A 20,960-nucleotide genomic window follows, 5' to 3' on the forward strand; every position below is an offset into this window, starting at 1 on the left:
CCTTGAGTAATACTTCAATGAAAACAATAATAAAAGCTTGTCACGCAAGTAGAAGGAGCACCGGAGTAACAAATGTGATACTATCAATGCTAGACTAGATCTTTGGTTCGCTCATGCAGTGGTTTATCAGAGAGGGGAAGCTTTGTAATCCCCATTGCCTGCCCATGACGCCATTCTATCGCGGCATGAGCCAGCAACGCCGGCCATAAACCCACCGTCTCCCACACTCCACTAGCATGAAATTAAGCCCGCCTTATAACTGATGTTAGAACTCAGCACTCAGCAACTACCTACTCGGAGATCAAACATACACTCAAAAAATATTGAAATCTAAATAGTATAAAAGCTACGCTAAATCGCAACTCTCCGTACCGACGCAAAGGTCGGTATAAAGGGAGAGAATGCAAACTTAGTATAAAAATGGTTTATGCGTTCCGTAGTATAAAATTGAAATATACTTACAATGCATAGATACGGTTTATTCGAGAGAATGTATTTTTCGCTTCTTTATTTTATTTATGGTAAATATTATTGTTTTCAAATCAAAATTAAAATTGTCTCAGGAAGGTTTTTTAATTAATTTATTTTTATGAATATTATCAAAAAAATACATACCTTTTCGATGTTCATTAGAATGAACTTGTGCTTACGCAGTCTAGCTGCCCAGCTGATCACATGCGCTGTATAAATCCGCCGGGACGAAGCTCTTCACCAGCACGAAGCTCCGAAGAGAATCCAGATGATCTTTTTGCTATCATTTTAGTAAACACTGATCGAATTCCACTCCGTTATTCGGACTTAGTATAATTTTGACGAAAATTTTAATCGAACCGATGTATAAATTTTGAAAATCCATAAAATGCATAAATTTTAATCTATATTCGTTTTATAATATTTTTGAGTGTACAGCACCCGGTCGACTCAGGCGACAAGAGCAAGCTCCGGAACGTAATCTGTGATTAGCCCAGTCCCTTTCAAATTGTATCATTATTTATGTACGGTCCTTATATTTAAAATGACGTTTCACATTCATCTAGTGATGGGTGATTTTCATTCGAATAATCGATTAATCGATTAACGAACCGAAAAGTAAAATATTTGTAATCGGTTATATCATGCCGATACGAGGGCACGCAATACAAAGAACCGGTACGTTGAAGTTAAAATGCATTCAAAAGTACTTAAAGTAATTAATGCGTTTTGAAGCAGTACTGACGGTAATTAAAATTATCTATCCGTAATTAATGTAATTAAAAGTATTGAAAATGTAATTAATGTACTTTAATTTCAAAATTTCAACTGTAATTAATGGAGTTAAAAAGTAGTTAATGTTCTACATTGTGTAATTAATGTAATTAAAGTAGTAGTTAATGGAATTAATTTAATTCCAGCCGTTGCCTGCGTTGGAGTTAAAGGTTATTGCGTGCCCCTAGTGTCGATATAAGCATTAGCTTCTCCAGAGGATCATCACTCATCGTTTCAAACATTGGTGGAAAAATGACAGCACAGTGAACAAAAAATAATCGATTAGTTGTTAATCGAGTAATTTCAAATGGGACATCTCTGATTTTGGAGTGATTGTTTTGATAAAAAAAGTGCGCCAAAGTTCATCTCTACCGAGGGGGCAGCAAAACCACAAAATTACTTTTCATATAGGGGGTATTCATTGGATGAAAGGGACCGTGAAACAGGACAATTAAAAAGAAAGCTTTTCTTCCAAAAGTTTCATCTTAGTATTCTTCTTTGCTGAAACTAAAGTACCCTAATAAAAATACTTAAAAATACATCGAAAATACTTTGGACACGAAAAATACATTTCATAATGAATTTAATACACAAAATACACAAAACTTAAAAATACATAGATACGAAAAAAAATACAAAATACACCTTTTCAAGTCGAGTAGATGAATCGAAAATACTCAAGTGGACAGCCTCTCGATCGACATCATGGCACGGAACTTTGAGACGATGGCGGAAACGTACATCAGACTGAAGGCCGAAGCTAGGCGGATTGGACTTGCCATCAACGCATCGAAGACAAAATACATGAAAAAAGAGGTTCCAGGGAAGACAATGTTAGCCTCCCACCCCGAGTTCAGATTGACGGTGACGAGATCGAGGTGGTCGATGAGTTCGTGTATATTGGCTCACTGGTGACCGCCGAAAATTATACCAGCAGAGAAATTCAACGACGCATTATGGCAAGGAATCGTGTCTACTTTGGACTCCGGCGGACGCTCCGGTCGAATAAAATTCACCGCCGCACGAAGTTTTTGACGTTGGATAACGTCTTTCGGCAACATACGGGGGTACAAAATTGAAAACAGTCATTTTGGATGAGTTACGAAAAATTAAAAGATTTTGAACGATAATAACTCAACCATCTCTCGATAGATTTACGAGATAATGGCATCAATCGATTGGAAATATTTCTAGCAATTTACTGAATGTTTCAAAACTATTGATTTCATTCTGTAAACTATTGAAAAATGGTTAAAAGTAAACCATTGTCTAAAGATGGTGAAAATCGATTGATTTTTTTATATTTTTATACTTTCTCCAACTGAGACATCAGATGCGAGTATCTGACACCTCTGATATTTTCTGTTCTGCTATATAAGCGTCCAACAAGGTCGCCCGTTCCATCATTGTGTATCCGATCGTCGACCCAGCAGCAGAGCAGCAGTACCAGAGCAGCAGAAGTAGAGCAACGGCAGCAGAGCCTGGGGGCGAAAGGGCAACTACGCCTAGTGCGTTGGTGCCAGTGCTCCGGTATACTGGGCCGCCGTCATGGAATGCCCAGCTGCTGCAGTTCTCAGTCGGTCGTATTCACCGGGCAACTACGCCGAGCGCGTTGGAAAAATGGCCCTTTTCAGGGCCACAACATTATCAAGAAAGAGTTTAACGATTAATTTTCTAATGCCTTTCCGACACTTTTTTCATGACTTTCATCGGCCTCCTGATATTCATGTGATTTTGTGGTGGGATTTTTAGCTATGTGAAATTCACATGGTTTTCATCCATTAGATACCTATGTGGTAAATTTTTTGAGTGTATGCTTCGACAATCAAAATAAAGTTTGCACGATGGAAGCGCACATCGTAAATTTCGTTCATTTTAGTTATAATTAAATTGCCCCTCTCCCCCCTACCCTCTGGCAGTACATGAAAAGCCTTTTTGTGAGGGGAATTTTTCAAAAGGATGCCGATTTTCTGAGGATGAGATGAGGACGATTCGTCCATCCATATGAAGCGTGTCACGATCATTCCCAAGAATTCGTGGTTTAATTTTAGGATGGAATGATAACACTGCACTGGTTAATTTCTTGGAATTCAAGACACGCCTACACTAATCAACCATCATCGAACTTACTCGATGAGGATATCAATTAACTAGGGAGAGCATGACAGAAAGATTCAACCATGTTTTTAATGGATTCATTTTATCATTCCTTGCGCACCACGAAGGAAACTGTTTTGAAAACGAAACTCTTTACCATCAAATTGGTCGTCCTGAAAAGGACGGATTTTGTTAAAGGGTGGGAACTTCGATCGAATTTAGGCCTTCTTTTCGGTCTTCTTGGGCAACAGGACGGCCTGGATGTTTGGCAGGACACCACCCTGAGCGATGGTCACTCCGGAAAGAAGTTTGTTCAGCTCTTCGTCGTTGCGGATGGCCAACTGCAGGTGACGTGGGATAATTCGGGTTTTCTTGTTGTCACGAGCGGCATTTCCTGCCAACTCGAGAACTTCAGCGGCCAGATACTCCATCACGGCAGCCAGGTAGACGGGAGCACCGGCTCCAACACGCTCGGCATAGTTGCCCTTTCGGAGTAGACGGTGAATACGACCGACTGGAAACTGCAATCCAGCGCGGCTCGAACGGGACTTTGCCTTTCCCTTGACTTTGCCTCCTTTTCCACGTCCAGCCATACTGCGAACGACACGAACAGTTCGATGCTGAAACTGTAATGATGACATTTCGACCGTCGACGGTGGTTTTATACCTGCGTCGAGTAGCATATTATGAATACAGGGACGGTACAATAAACACTGTGGGTAGCAAAATACTGAAAATGGGATGAGTGTCGGTTGTCTCTACGGGCATGAAACGAGACAGCGTTGCCAGTATTCCTGATTTATTTGATTTTCCAGATTTTCAATCGTCTTGCCAGATAGGGGAAATGACGGCTTCGGCATGACAGACTATTTTCGGCTACCCAAATTGAAACACTATTTTCACTGGATTTTCTTACGAAAACACTTCGCTGAATGCATGCAAACGATTCTTTATGCTTTCAGCTTCAATTTGACTATATTTTTACCACTGAGAAAAAGCAATCTAGCAGGGTTTTCTTGAAATGAAACACACGCACTACAAATTGTAGCTGATTTCGAGTTGCCGATAATAGAACAGCAGATTTACATGCAGTTCAAATGGAACGGTTGCCGAAGAAAAACTGGTTGCCGACAATACTCGCTCTCACTAGAGGAAATTGGAGCTTTGTAAAAGCGTTTCAAAAGAGTTTTTGACAATTCTTTCGACTGAAATTGTTAGAGCAGCTGGCAGCAAAAGATTGTAAACAAACCAATACTGCATATGTGTGCGTTCCATAGAGAAAAAGGCTATAGAAAGAAGGTCGCTGCTTAGGTTGCCGAGAATACGTAAATTCCCCTACTTACCCAGATATCACTTATATGTTATTACGTTTATTTCAAGAATTTTTAATTATGTTCCAGATTTTCCCAGATTTTTTAAATATGTTGCTTTAGAGAATGTCCAGCCCAAAACGAAAACCGGTTGGACATGAGCGTTTCCGAATTCAGTCCAATAGAGGCGATGGGGGCAAGAAGACCATACGGGGCGAGATGGGCCACCGTTCGTTTGGGCATAATACCTATTAACTCAATCTATTTTTTTTTACAAACTTGTTGAAAATGCTTCTAATAGAGATGCATATGCATGAAAACCGTATCAAAATTCAATTACATGTCTAAGATAATAATGGAAATGTAACATTAGCTCAAAATCTCTAGAATATTATAAGATATGCAGTCAAGAAAACAAGCATCGCATTCACTATATTACATTTTACTGATCCGCTGGTTCTACAGCGAGCAATACACGTAACTGTTGCTAAAAGAACTTATGTTTCTATTTCACTTGATTCCTGCATGTTATTTTCTAGTGAAAACCTGTCAAAACCTTAACTTTTACTAGGGTGCTCATATTGCCCCGTATGGTTGTTGATCGGAGCAAAAACTGAATTTTTTCAAACATAATCATTTATTCAGTCTATCATTACAAAACCACAACCAAAACGGCCCTTTTCAGGGCCACCAATAATTCGACAAAGAGTTAGTTTTGAAGACAATTTCTATCCAGAATATCACAGTTACACTTAAATTTGGGGACTATACTGGGGTGTGGGAACGCTGCCCTAATAAAAATTGTATGGTTAATTTGCTTAACGACATGTTCTGGGTATCATCCAAACCATTTGTGGAATAGTTCAATGATTTGGGTTATCGTTCGTTTATGGTTATTTTTTATTAGGGTGGAAGGGGAGATGCTGTCTGTCTTCGAACTACCAACATCATTCCAAAGCTTCTCCAGGGCGACAGAGTAGAGCAAACCCAACAACATCAGCCCAACAAAACGGCCCTTTTCAGCCACCAAACTTTCGCAAAAGATTTATTAAGGAATATTCCTAAAATCTAATATACACAATTAAATACAACACATAACAGACGTTATCCAACGCCAACCCTGCGGTCGTATCTAGTATACAACCCTTCCAACTTTTTTTTTCCTTTATTTGAACGTTGGTCTCTGTTCCGCAATCTAGTGCCAATCACCGACGGACATTGATTGCCATCCATTGACGGCAATCGAATGTGCAGGAAGGCAGCTTCCACACCTGCGTAGGATATTGTACCCATTCACAACACACATGAGCCGGGACCAACGGCTTTACTTTCCTTTCGAAGGAAGACGTGACCAGAGATTTTTATGCCTCAGAAAAATCCCACTGACCTCGGCTGGGATTGAACCCAGACCCATTGGGGTGTTAGAAAGCAGTCACGCTTACCATTTCACAATCTGAGCCGGCAGCATGAAGTTTACTATCTACAAGACGCTGATTAGACCGGTGGTCCTCTACGGTCACTAGACCTGGACTATGCTCGCGGAGGACCAACGCGCCCATTGGTGTTTTTGAATGGAAGGTGCTGCGTACCATCTACGGTGGAGTGCAGATGGATGACGGGAAGTGGAGGAGGCGAATGAACTACGAATTGCACCAGCTACTGGGAAAACCATCCATCGTCCACATTATCAAAAATTGGGCGACTACGGTGGGCTGGGCACGTCGTAATAATGCCGCACGACGACCCAGTGAAAATGGTTCTCGAAAGCGACCCAACAGGAAATAGAAAAAAAAGGGGCGCATCAGGCAAGGCGGACCCTTCGCAGACTACGAGACTGGCGAAGTGTGGCCATGGATCGAGTAGAGTGGAGACGATTTCTTCGGGCAGCAGAGGACAACAAGGCCTTAACCTGAGTAATGGCATTGAGAATAACATAACGACCTGCTCCATGTCTATATCTAAATATATATAAATGAAATTCTGTCTGTCTGTCTGACCCTTGTAGACTCGGAAACTAGGGGCAGGGAAAGGTTCTTATGATGGTTCGATACCCCTCCTCCTCTGTAAAGGGGGGCTCCAATACAAATGAAGCAGAAATTTCTGCATAACTCGAGAATTAATCAAGCAAATGGAACCAATTTTGGCATGTGGAGATTATAGGGAGTAGCCCCATATACTCAAGCTAATATTGAATCCCGAGCGAGGGCGGGCACACTCAGCTAGTATCTTATAAAAAATAAATTTACACATTAATGGCTGAGGAAGGTGTTGGAGAAAAATAGAGCGCTAATGACGTTTGACATAATGAACACTTCAAGACCAACAATTGAAATGGCCTTAACTCCATTTTGTAAGCAAACCTTGTAAGGCCATTTTCTCGCGAACCGAAGTCCGCAAAGGCAAACCAACATAATGAACTGGTAGGGGAAATTCTCCTCTACCCGATTGTGGTTTAGGTTTGCGAATAAAGGTTTCGATTCGCGAGAAAATGGCCTTACAAGGTTTGTTTACAAAATGAAGTTAAGGCCATTTCAATTGTTAATCTTGACTTAGCATAATGGACACTTTGTATACTGGACAATTAGCACAATCGATATGATTCGACATGTTTTTCAAACAAATAGCTAATCTATGATTATTCCTTCTTTTGATTGCTGCTCGTTCTTTCATAAAATCCAAACTATTCTTCCATGGTATTTTAGGGCTTGGAAGGACTGCTCATGTATGAAAGAAGGAAAAATCTGATGCAACAATATTAGCAAAAGCTCATACCTACAAATATTATAAGCGCATGCATGAATATTAAGAAAAAGGGAGTATTTCCTTCTTTGTTAAACATTCTAAGGAAGGAACATTCTCTTATTTATGACATATTCAAATAAGGGAGCAAACAAGAAAATATTATCTCAATTTCCTAAACAACAACTCTATGCCAAAGAACGAGCAGCAATGAAAAGATGGAGTAATATTTGTTGGTAAATTAACTTTTAAATATACGTTATGCCAAGTGTCCGTTATTTCATATGTTCATTACGCCAACCGTCCAGTACGGGACCTATTGAGATGGCCCATAAAAGTCTCAACTTATCCAATTCAAATATGGAACCTACCTTGTCCAGTTGTTGGAAATAGTTTAAAATCACGAAATAATGGTTGAATGTTGGGCTCTGGCACAATACAATTATCAGATCGATCATTCCACGCTGCATAGGCTTCCCTAAAAAAAGAAACTCGGGCATGAATATCAATCCTTTAGATAACTCTGGTATTTTATTTTTTATTAATGTAGATTTTATTTAGAATAACAGATTAACATAAGTATTTCAAATGGAGAAGGATCTGATGAAATTTTAATTCAATGCATAAATCAAATTTCTCTGCTAGTCACAATTAAGATTGCTAAAAAGTAAAGAGCGAAGATTCAGCATGCAGACTATGCTGAAATCAACCAATGCATTTATTTGACGCTCATATTTTATTTTGTTCGAAAACTTTCATTTTAGATGCTTCTTAAATTCTAAAGTTAAGTGGGATGCTTATTTGCGGAATGTACTCTCTATTTTTTTTTCAGCTGTTGAGATATTGGTCAAAATTACCAAAGTAGGCAATAATTTATATTCCTAATACCCCGTTCACATTACAGCCTATATCACGTGATATACGCTGTCTTGCAATGAGCACTCATACATCTAGTTTTCACTGGAAATCCTATGTATGAGTGTTCATTGCAAGACAGCGTATATTACGTGATATACGCTGTAATGTGAACGGGTATAAAAAGCATTGTCTATCGATTTTTAGAATATGCAAGAATTATAGTCTAATTTTCTGCTCCCCTATTGTGCCATATATAATATTCTGGGGATAGACTATTTAAAATAATAAATAACTATTGAGTTTCATATTTTTAAAAGTTTTAGCTGTAAATCGAAAATATTCATGTAGGTAGGTATATAAATACGTTGAGACGTATATTGACGTTTCAGTGTACAAACATACGCTTATGCTTATAGTACGTTCAGACTACAGAGTTATAACATGTTATAGCGCTTTCTTGATGGTGGTTTCTGTGTTGCAATTATTTGACAACCGTTATAACATGTTATAACTGCTCAGTCTGGCCAGCGTTTAAGCTACAGTTTAATAACATGTTATAATAATTATCAACAAATCATTAAAATAACAATATGCCTTATTTACTTTTACATTGCAATCAAAGTTAACAATGTTTGGTTTTCCAGTTAGGGGCTACTTTAAAGTAAAAGTTCTATTTAATTAATGGCATTAAGCTATACCTGCTACACTATTTTTAATACATTTCAACTGATCGTTTTTAACTTTGTTGACTGCTTAAAACTGGATAAACAACTAAAACTGTTAGAAATCATCATACATTACGAAATCATCATACAAAATAAAAAAAAAATCATATAGTACTACCACTAAAACAATTGTACTGTTTGCGTTTATTACATACCTTAAAATGCTCTTAGGTACATCATGATTTTGTAGATGTTGTAGTTTTAGTGTACTTGGCCTCATTGCAGCAGGGTTAATTAGTTTTAGGATTAAAATAATGAAAGTAAAAACCAACATCCCATTCGTGCGGGCTGCTCCTTGATTTTTGGTTGTCAAACCAGTAAAACATTTTATTTGCACTCTGCTTCCGGTGGAAGGTGAAACATCTCGAGGGTGCATTCACATTTGAACCTGAATATTTTCATTGATCAGAACCTAGAAGAAGTAATTTGAATTAGTCACGAGTATTCTTTTCTAGTTGCAGTTTTTTTTTTCAAAAATGTGATGCTTCATTTGATACTATCAACTCTATTAGAAGTATAAAAAGGCTTTGTATTAGTTCAGAGATCAATATTTTTTTCATACCAAACTTGAAACATACCATATGTGGATGGTATTAGCAAATCGAGCATAGTCTGATTGCGTCAATGACCGGTAGAAGGCGAAATAAATCAATAATGCTACATGCCTTTGTACTTATTGAAAACATTGCAGACTTCTGAAGCTCCAATCACATACATAAATTTGTTTTGCATAGTTGTAAACATTATTCAAGAGAGAATAATATCAAGAAAAGCATCAGCTTGTTCGCAATTGCTTCATCGTCATCATCGTAAATAAACTCTCTGATATGTGTCATTTATTCCAAAATATTCCGTGATCGGAAATCTACTATACTCACAAAGGGCTTCGAGTGTCGTGGTGATGGCGAGCAAAATGTTTATGATTTAGTTTAATAATGGTAACATAAAGCACTTGAAAATTTCAATTTGCAAAGTCAGCAGCACATCCTAGAATTATGTTGTTATTTCACCTTTCACAGCAGCAGTAAGGATACTGTCAGAGGAAACACGCAAAAATGCCTTTCACTTAACGTGGGAAGCAATACTCTATGGGTTTGTCATATAATACGTAATTCAACTGAGGGTGGGTGGTCATGTCTTGGGTGTTGAGAAAATTGTTTTGGGGAGGTGGAAGACGCCAAATAATAGCGTTTTAGTTATTCGTAATTAATGGATGGACCCTGTAGTAAACGTAACATGAGAATGAAATCATCAGAATTAAGGTTGATACCCCAAATCTCACCCATACGATTTTTTTTGTTTATAGTGAGAGTGTATGAGTAATCCATGTTTAGTAGATAATATTATTTCCGAAATAGTTTTCATTAGATTTCCATATAGGTTATAGGGGAAATGGCTCTAATGTTGGCCTATTGGCGTTGACGGCACCGCCGAAAAATCGTTTTTTCTAGCAAAGATTGACAGTTTCATATGGGAATTTTCAGTGGAGTGAAAGAATAGTACGAAGTCCGCCATGTTTCACGCACAGTCTGACGTTTGCTTATGGATTTTACCAGTGGAGTAAAGAGCTACAGAGTCGCCGTCAACGCCAATGGATCTAAGATTGGGCCCATCGCTAAAAATCAGCTATTTATCAATTTTATCTAGATGAACGCGTCTTTGGAACGGCACTAATGGGTATTTTTGGTCGCTATTGAAAATTTAGTCGATTGCTGAATTCATATATGGGCCCAAATTAGGGACATTTAGGCCGACATTACATACATTTCCCCTATATGTCAATTTTTGGAACCATTCTCCTACATCGATTTACTTTTTATTCTTCTTCTACTAAAGGTCCACGTGCTGACTCACACATTGAATAGACCATTTTGACGTTTAATCTTCTTTCTCTCCCCAGTACACAGGGATGAATGGATGGTTTGTTTTCCCACTAATCTGTTTCTCTCTTGCTCAAACTCCTTCAGTTTAAATGGTGCATTAGAGTCAATGGTCCAGAGAGAGGTGACACAGATCGTGAAATATGGTTGTATTATACCCCGTTCACATTACAGCCTATATCACGTAATATAGGCTGTCTTGCAATGAACACTCATACATAGGATTTCCAGTGAAAACTAGATGTATGAGTGCTCATTGCAAGACAGCGTATATCACGTAATATACGTTGTAATGTGAACGGGGTATTAGGCTCTGAACCATTTGGTGGATTTTCTTAACTTTTGGTTAAAATTTGACAAATGGAAAGTTATCGATTAACCCTGCTATCCGAGCGTGCTTATTTCTGACAGACAAGAAGTTAAATTTTGACAACCAACGTTTGCTTGGGACCAATAGGCTAGTCAAGTAGGTAGCCAATTTAAAATCGTTAGTTCCGTATTGATTGTTGGTTATTCTCTGTGTTCGACAATCCCTGTGCTGTCGATCGACCGGTTTTCGTGAAGAACTCACCCACGAGTTACCTCTATGGAATAACTTTCGAAGTCACTTTTAACCACGAGTTAAATTTAACTCGGCAAATGGTTCACAGCCTTATAGCGAATTCGTTTATTATTCAGTTCCAACCTGGATCGGGTATCAAGATTGGGTCTGCTTGTTTTCTGACAAACGTCAGTTTGCTCGTTTGTGTTTAAAACCTAGCTCAGGTTGAGGTTCACACTGACAAAAGTTCGGTTTCGCACTGGGTTGGAACTGGTGTTAACCCCGATAATAAACGAATTCGCTATTAGTAAACCAAAAAATCAACGTAAACGCACGTAGTGACGTCACTAATTGCTTGTATCGTACAGGGGTTTTAAGGCGAGTTTTAAGGCCGGCGCACAATGCATACGTTTTCGGGTGTTTTGACTGAAAACGTATCCATTGTGCGCCGGCCTTTACTCACACAACTTAACCGACTGATTTAATACCCCGTTCACATTACAGCCTATATCACGTAATATAGGCTGTCTTGCAATGAGCACTCATACATAGGATTTCCAGTGAAAACTAGATATATGAGTGCTCATTGCAAGAGAGCGTATATCACGTGATATACGCTGTTATGTGAACGGGGTATAACGTATAACCATAGAGGTAACTCTAATGGCGGTAAGCTCCAACTCGGATTAACTTTTAATACCGTCCCTGTTTGTATGATCTGAAAAATGTTTGCTCAGAATTATGTTGATTAACTCTGATGTCGACTTCAAACCAGCCGGACATTCTTGATCGGGATTTAATCCGAGGATAATACCGGTTGGAGCTTACCACCATAAGACTAGAAGGTCCCGAAATAATGTGCTCAACTTTTTGGCTCAGCTCTGGTACTCTCTTCGGTCCCAAGCTAATCGATTCACCCCTCGAAACATAGGAAAAACCAATAACCCCTCATTTTATCTGTCACACTTTCATAGCAAATCAAAACAAACATTGCGTAGTACTAGAATTTCGACTAGAATGGGGTACGTTAATCGTTTGCTTGGGACCAATAGGCTAGTCAAGTAGTGAGCCAATTTAAAATCGTTAGTTTCGTATTGATTGTTGGTATAACCATAGAGGTAACTCTAAGACAAGTAGGTCCCGAAGAAACGTGCTCAACTTTTTGGCTCACCTCTGGTACTATCTTCGGTCCCAAGCTTGTCGAATCACCCCTCGAAACATAGGTAAAACCAACCCAACAAACAATTTTAGCTGCAGACTAGCTTATACAGGCAAAAATTAGCTGTATAAGCCAATTTTTGGCTGTATAAACTAATCTGCAGCTAAAATTGTTAGTTGGGAATAACCCCTCATTTTATCTGTCAAACTTTCATAGCGAATCAAAACAAGCATTGCGTAGTACTAGAATTTCGACTAGAATAGGGTACGTTAATCGTTTGCTTGGGACCAATAGGCTACTAAAGTGGTGAGCCAATTTAAAATCGTTAGTTTCGTATTGATTGTTGGTATAACTCGGTAATCCAGCTCATTGGCATTAGAGTGCGCCGATTACATTGACATTTATATAAGATCCGGGCCAACAGGCAGCTTGCTGGTATTAAAGCCCTACAGTAAAAGTATGGATGACTGTCACCACAAAACTGAAAAAAGCTGTTCCATTCGAGCAAAGCGGTGCATTTTGACGGTTCGATTGGAACAACTTTTGACAGACGTCCATACTTTTACTGTAGGGCTTTAGCTGGTATCAGCAGCTGGGTGGCATCCCTATCTTGTTTGCCTTGCCTTGAAAAGAGCTAACATCGCTGCGGGCCCGTGAATTGTGGGCCCACTGACAGCTCATAATTTGTAAACAAATAGAAGATTCAAGCCAGAATTTAAAAAAAGGCGTGACTGATATTATGGATATTCTTAATATTTTTGCTTACATTTTGTGAAAAATAAACTTAGGACTCATAAAATATTATTTTCTGATTTTCTACCACGAAGTCAACCATTTATATGGCATAAAAGGGAAAATAATTTCATTTGCTAAAAATAAGACAATTCAGTCACGCCATTTTTGCGGTTCACACTGGAATTGTGACGTTTCAGATGTTGGTTTCAATAACATGGCGGCATGTCACCCAGCTGGGTATTAGAAGCAAAAATATTGTAAACATTGCTCAAGTGACGACGTCACTTTACCATAACATTCCATAGACGAGTGCACGGATGGATTTGAGTTCACTCACTCGACAAAAAGTGACACAACAGCGGGGCCCTGTTTACTAAAAATGAACACATATGTGTTCATTTTTAGTAAATAGGGCCCCGCTGTTGTGTCACTTTTTGTCGAGTGAGTGAACTCAAATCCATCCGTGCACTCGTCTATTAGGTTCTGCAGCGTGACGTCACAAATGAACTCAGTGTTAATAGGCTGAACCTTTTTGACAGTTCAGTGGTACTGTTTACAAGCACTTAGTCGTTTTTTCGAAAAAACGAATTCTAAAATTTCTGAATTTTAACTTGAAAATTGTCGAGGAACAGCGCGGTGAAAGAAATATGCTCGTGGACAATGCAGAAGTGTGGTTTACATCTCACTGCAGTCTGAAAAATTATCGAGAAAATCTACCCAAGAAAAAAACGACTAAGTCCACGTAAACAGTACCACTGAACTGTCATCAGATTGAGGTTAACCCCGACGGTGCAAAACCTAATTGACGAGTGCACGGATGAATTTGAGTTCACTCACTCGACAAAAAGTGACACAACAGCGGGGCCCTGTTTACTAAAAATGAACACATATGTGTTCATTTTTAGTAAACAGGGCCCCGCTGTTGTGTCATTTTTTGTCGAGTGAGTGAACTCAAATCCATCCGTGCACTCGTCAATACTGAGGCTGTGTTCCATTTGGCGAATTTTCACTTAAACTTGACAGATGGAAAATTTCCAAATTAACCTGCTATTCCAGCAGACTTATATCTGACAGACAAGGAATCAATTTTGACACACACCTTCTCGAAAATTGGCCGATCAACAACAGAGGGATTTTCGAACATTATAATTTAGTTTCGAAGTGTCAAATTTAAGTGAAAATTCACCAAATGGACCACAGCCTGAGAACAGTGAGATTTACACGGAGATGAAAAACTACCCAAAATTAAGTACTTTTCCCTTAATTACGGGGTTCAGCCCAATAACCCAAATTTGAGTAAATCGCATATAGTACACGGTAAGAAAAAAGAACCCAAAATTGAGTTCCTTTCACTCATCACGTGGCTTCCGTGGGGCTAGGTAAAATTAAGTTAAAGAAGAAAACTCAACCCTAATAAAATAACCATAAAAGAGAGCTTAACGACGTGTTCGGGGTATCATCCAAACCATTTGTGAGATAGTTTACCCATCCGGGATACAGTTCGTTTATGGTATTTGTTTATTAGGGAATTTTGAGTAATCCTGATCATGAATCCACGTTGACCAAGTTGACAAAAAAAAAAATAAAAAAACGGAGCAGACTGGAACCGAACCATGGACGTTGAGATTACGGGGCCTGTGTGTTGACCACTCGTCTATCAACGCTTGTGAAAATGAAATGGTTAAAGGCGCATAAAAGCAACCTCAATGAAAATAAACTTATATTTGAGTTCATTTATTATTACTCAATAGTTGAGTAAATTTTAACCAACGCCGCTTTTCTGATTCACTCAACGGCGGACCTCAAATGATAGAACCCAACGTTGAGTTTTTTAACTTTATTTTGAGTATTTTTTTCTTGCCGTGTAGTTTCCATTTAACACCAACAAAAAAAAATACCCACTCTGAAGTATATTCTACCCAAAATTGAGTTTAATTCACGTAAATTGGAGAATATGCAATTTACTCAGAAGTAACTTATTGGGCTGAACTATATCGTTGGATCGAATCTCTCGTTCTTTTGTTGGCAACAATAAAAAGGGCAAGTGAGAGGCTGAACACTATATTAAGTTAAAAAAACATAAATTTTGGATAATATTTTTTCTCCGTGTACGTCACTCTTAACAGCTGTTTCGTGTGAAAAGATGAACTTTGCAATGAAATACGAACACCTCTGAACATTTGCACAATTCACTAACACCAATAAGCCTGTTGACCCGGACCTTATATAAAGAACATTGCGCCGATTAAACGGTCAAAAAGCTCTACACAGCAAAAAAAAATGTAATATCGATCAACGTAATTCAAGCTGATGTATGAAATAATGATGTAATAGCAAAAAGTAGATACAATATTACATCAATGGATGTAATTTTGTTCGCAAAATCGATGTACATCGTACAATGTGATATTACACAACCGATGGATTGACCTGGTTGCATCAGTTTCGATGTAATATTCAACAACTTTTTTTGCTGTGTACACGGTAACCGCAAAATAACCCAATAATGAATACAAAGTAAGCATTTTCGAGGGAGACTGGGACTACCCATTAAATGAGTAAAAATATTATCCATTTATGAGTATTTGTTGCTCAAAAATGAATACTTACTACTTATTTTTGTAGTTGTAATTACTCATAAATGGGTAAAATTTTACTCATTTAATTAGTACACTGTAACAGGCGAGTACCCATTAATGGGTGAAAAAGTACCCATTTTGTGGTAGTGTATGGACCTGTCAAAAAATGCGTAAATGAAAATTTCAAATAGTGGGTACTTTTTCACCCATTTCCGAAACCTGTTCAGGGATCAAAAATGGGTACATATTTACCCATTATTGGGTGAAAAATATCTTTGTTGCACCATAAAGTTGCTGACATACTTGGTTTACATTTTCGAGTGCATGTGTTCCGAAAACTACAAAAAGTGATATATATGAATAGTTTAAAGAATGGTGATCGCTTCAAAAAGCTTCAAGGTAAGAAATGCTATATGATTTGAATGATTTCTTAGCTTATAACGTTGTTAAAAGCATATTTGTTTCATTCCACAAATTTGAGTCCCATAAATACATTTTAAAAAATGGGTACTTTTTTACCCAGTTACGGAAAACAATGCGTTCTGGAAATGGGTAAAAAGTACCCCATGATTTGACGTATAAGCTCTTTACCCATTAGTGGGTAACGACGTTTTACCCATTTTATGAGTTTACCTACTGTACCGCGAAATGGGCACTTTTTCACCCATTAATGGGTACTTTCCAGTTACAGTGTAGTCCCAGTTTCCCTCGAAAATGCTTACTTTGTAGTCATTAATGGGTATTTTGCGGTTACCGTGTATAGAGTATTATCAGTATTATATCTGGGGGGGACGTGCTGTCAAATCAGCCTACTGATCATCTTGTATGAAACTGGTTCCAAACGTAAACAAACGCTGCAGGTTTCTTATGGCTTGTTTACGTTTGGAACCAGTTATTACGTAAACTCAGTTTGTTCTGGCCACAAAAATAAATTAGGTTGATTTCAAACGTGTTCCATGTTTGAAGTCATGTGAAATCAATGTTTAAAGTCATGTGAAATCAATGTTTAAAATAAAAATAATGTTATGTTTATTTTAAAAATATTCGTGTTGAAAACAAATGTTTTTGTTTGGTTTGACAGCTATGCGAACAAAAATAAATATATTTATTTTAAACATGCTTCTTATGTTTAAAATAAACATACATATTTTGAAATTATTTTAATAGTTGAGTGCAGGGTAAAGCAAGATAAAACGGATTGCAAAGAGAAAAAAACAAGATCTTCGGGCAGGGCATCTAAATTCTTGCTCTTTCACCCTTCGATTAAGGGTGACCTGTGGGTATTGGGGTCCTGGGCCGGGATGCGGGGACCCGTCGGAGTGGGTATCCGGGGGTATCCAGTTCAGTGGCACCGGTGAAAATTTGTTATATTAGCGTCGTTTTGTTGTTCTGCCACTAGTCCTCATATCGGTTTCTTTATACATTCGGTGTCGGAGGAGGATCCGGATTTTCGTTGTCCTTTCGAAGTCACGTGTGGAGGATTCTGTGGGGTTCTGCCGGTTTTGTCGAGCTGGTTTCCGGATCCATCTTCGGTTTTGCTACTTTCGGGCCGTTTTTTGTTGTGTTGAGCAAAGGTGGGGCAACTTTTTCCGAATGTTACAAGAAGTAAATAAAAAGGCATGACACGCTAAAAACGGTTTACCCAAATCCTGTATTGTTGAAATAAACATGCTTTTAAATTTAATTGAAACATAAATATTTTAGTTTTAAACATGCTTTCAATTTACTTTGAATAATTCATTTGTTTAGAGTATAAACAATAATATTTTTGTTTTAAATGAACAAAATTTGAATCCGTGAACTTGGTCATCATGCTCATGATTACTCAAAATTGAGTTTTCTTCTTTAACTTAATTTTACCTAGCCCCACGGAAGCCACATGATGAGTGAAAGGAACTCAATTTTGGGTACTTTTTTCTTACCGTGCACCAGATGGGTTAGTTTTTTTTGTTTTGATTTGAACAAAGTTGATTTTGTGTATAATGATTCTTTGACAGTGTGCAAAGAGTGTACACAGAAACAAAATCCATTGGCAAAAATACTATTGGCGTTGACGGCGACTCTGTAGCTCTTTACTCCTATGAGAAAATCCATAAGCAAACGTCAGACTGTGCGTGAAACATGGCGGACTTCGTACTATCCTTTCACTCCATCGAAAATTCCCATAAGAAACTGTCTACATTTGCTGGAAGAGCAAATTTTTCGACAGAGCCGTCAACGCTAATATTGATGGTTTAAATTAAATACTCCCACCAATAGATTTGTGCAGAAATGAGATTCATTTAATTTGACTAATTTTTCTATCAAAACTACTAAAGGGTGATACGGTCAAAATTTGGTCAAGGGAAAACGCGTGTAAATCGGTGAAATCGTTTATTTAAAAAATCAAATTAAATTTCTTTTTCAAGTTCAATTAGTATAAAATTCAGGAAAAATATTCAGTTAGGCTTCCGCTTTTCCAAATCCGAATTGCCGGGCCTTACGCTTGACCCCTGCCATCAGATTTTGTACAGCCACCTTGTCCACCTTCTTCGCCGCAGAAAGCCAGTTTGCCTTGAACTGCTGCTCGCCCTTAGCAGTTTTTTTGGTCTTCTTTAGGTTCCGCTTGACAATAGCCCAGTATTTCTCAATTGGGCGGAGCTCTGGCGTGTTGGGAGGGTTCTTGTCCTTGGGAACCACCTGCACGTTGTTGGCGGCGTACCACTCCATGGCCTTTTTACCGTAATGGCAAGATGCCAAATCCGGCCAAAACAGTACGGAACAACCGTGTTTCTTCAGGAAAGGCAGCAGACGTTTATTCAAACACTCTTTCACGTAAATTTCTTGGTTGACAGTCCCGGAAGCTATGAAAATGCTGCTTTTCAAGCCACAGGTACAGATGGCTTGCCAAACCAGATATTTCTTTGCGAACTTTGACAGTTTCATGTGCTTGAAAACATCTGCTACCTTTCCCCTTCCTTTTGCCGTATAAAACTCCTGTCCCGGAAGCTGCTTGTAGTCGGCTTTGACGTAGGTTTCGTCGTCCATTACCACGCAGTCAAACTTCGTCAGCATCGTCGTGTACAGCCTCCGGGATCGCGCTTTGGCCGTCGTATTTTGTTTATCATCCCGATTTGGAGTCACTACCTTCTTGTAAGTCGATAGTCCGGCTCGTTTTTTGGCTCGATGCACGGTTGTAGACGATACACCCAGCTTATTTGCGGCATCTCGGAGAGAAAGGTTAGGGTTTCACTTGAAACTACCGGCAACTCTCTTTGTCGTCTCAGCGGCTTCCGGTTTTCGATTTCCCCCCGATCCAGACTTCCTGGCTGTCGACAAACGTTCCCCAAACACTTTAATTACATTTGTAACGGTTGATTTGGCAACTTTTAGCGATTTTGCCAACTTTGCGTGTGAGTAGCTCGGATTTTCGCGATGCGTGAGCAAAATTTTGATACGCTGCTCTTCTTGCTTGGACGGCATTTTGACAACTGAAGAGTGAATTCCAAAATCAAAATAGGAGCAACATTCTACACACACACACCTTCAAAATGAGGGGTGTTCAGGTTTTTTAAATGCAAAATTGAAAGAAATACGTCAAGTTGATATTGACCAAATTTTGACCGTATCACCCTTTATACCGTTTGAGTCAGCATAGTAGTTTTGACAGAATGGTAGTAAATTTGATTATATTTATAGTCAACTATACTGAAATCATGGTAGATTTAACGGTATTAAGCGTAGTTATACTGAAAATAAGTGTTTTCTGCAAAATAGTATTCCAAACTATTATATTTGTTTCAGTGTATCATCACAAACGAAGTGACAGACGACTAACTGGCGAAGAAATCCATTAAAATAATGTGGTTCACTGTAATAGAATTTTCTTGGAAGCTTGTGCCATCCACCAGATGGGTTAGTTTTTTTGTTTTGATTTGAACAAAGTTGATTTTATGTACAATGATTCTTTGGCAGTGTGCAAAGAGTGTATCTTTTTGTCATTTTTTTATGCATTTAAGTTTTGAGTAGAGTGAAAGAGATAGAACCAAAACATTCTAATACATTTGATGAAAATGCTAGTACAATCCAGTAGTAGCATAGAGGTAACTCTAAGACTAGAAGGTCCCGAAATACCGTGCTGAACTTTTTGGCTCAGCTCTGGTACTCTCTTTGGTCCCAAGCTAATCGATTCACCCCTCGAAACATAGGAAAAACCAATAACCCCTCATTTTATCTGTCAAACTTTCATAGCGAATCAAAACAAACATTGCGTAGTACTAGAATTTAGACTAGAATAGGGTACGTTAATCGTTTGCTTGGGACCAATAGGCTACTAAAGTGGTGAGCCAATTTTAAATCGTTAGTTTCGTATTGATTGTTGGTAGTAGTGTTGCCATGTGGTACAATCTAGTAGTAGTGGTGTTGCCATGTGGTACACTGAAAAATTGAAATAGCAGGTTAGTCACCAAAGTTTTCGAGCCGCTTCGTCTGACACTTCGTTTGTGCTATAAGAGGTCCAGGATAGTTCTGCCGTTTCCTGCGGAGTAAAACCACAAACGAAGTGACAGACGGAGTGGCTCGAAAACTTTGGTGACTAACCTGCTATTTAAATTTTTCAGTGTACCACATGCAACACCACTACTACTGGATTGTACCACATGGCAACACTACTACTGGATTGTACTAGCATTTTCACCAAATGTATTAGAATGTTTTGGTTCTATCTCTTTCACTCTACTCAAAACTGAAATGCATAAAAAAAATGACAAATTGATACACTCTTTGCACACTGTCAAAGAATCATTGTACACAAAATCAACGTTGTTCAAATCATAACAAAAAAACTAACCCATCTGGTGGATGATGGCACAAGCTTCCAAGAAAATTCTATTACAGTGAACCACATTATTTTAATGGATTTCTTCGCCAGTTAGTCGTCTGTCACTTCGTTTGTGTTTAAAACCGTTAAATCTACCATGATTTAAGCACAGACAAACAGACGTAACTCTTTGAAAAACTTGTTCTTGAAAACATAGTATCTCAAAACATATAACCTCAGTAACGACATCTCTCTGGCTTCTCGCGGAAAACAAGCTTGCTCACTAACTCGTAA

At 38.4% G+C, this 20,960-nt stretch overlaps 1 protein-coding gene across 3 annotated transcripts in view; it reads right to left on the minus strand.

The window, feature by feature from the left end:
* raw overlaps positions 1-10,051 on the minus strand; it is a 48,648-nt gene extending 38,597 nt beyond the window's left edge. Inside the window, exons 1-3 of one of the 3 annotated variants that reach the window (XM_065222044.1) lie at positions 9,853-10,051; positions 9,130-9,386; positions 7,763-7,869 (exon numbers count right to left, since the gene is read on the minus strand). In XM_065222044.1, the coding sequence (XP_065078116.1) occupies positions 7,763-7,869; positions 9,130-9,350 (328 nt within the window). In that variant the 5' untranslated portion in view covers positions 9,351-9,386; positions 9,853-10,051. Of the gene's footprint in view, positions 1-7,762; positions 7,870-9,129; positions 9,387-9,552; positions 9,588-9,852 lie in introns of those variants that run through there. The other 2 variants (XM_065222046.1, XM_065222045.1) reach the window with 2 other exon arrangements.
* Positions 10,052-20,960: the final 10,909 nt, after the last annotated feature.

The sequence above is a fragment of the Ochlerotatus camptorhynchus genome, unplaced genomic scaffold (assembly GCF_037179485.1).
Source record: "Ochlerotatus camptorhynchus isolate MF236.1 unplaced genomic scaffold, CSIRO-AGI_Acam_v1.1 ptg000155l, whole genome shotgun sequence".
Classification (NCBI taxonomy): domain Eukaryota; kingdom Metazoa; phylum Arthropoda; class Insecta; order Diptera; family Culicidae; genus Ochlerotatus; species Ochlerotatus camptorhynchus.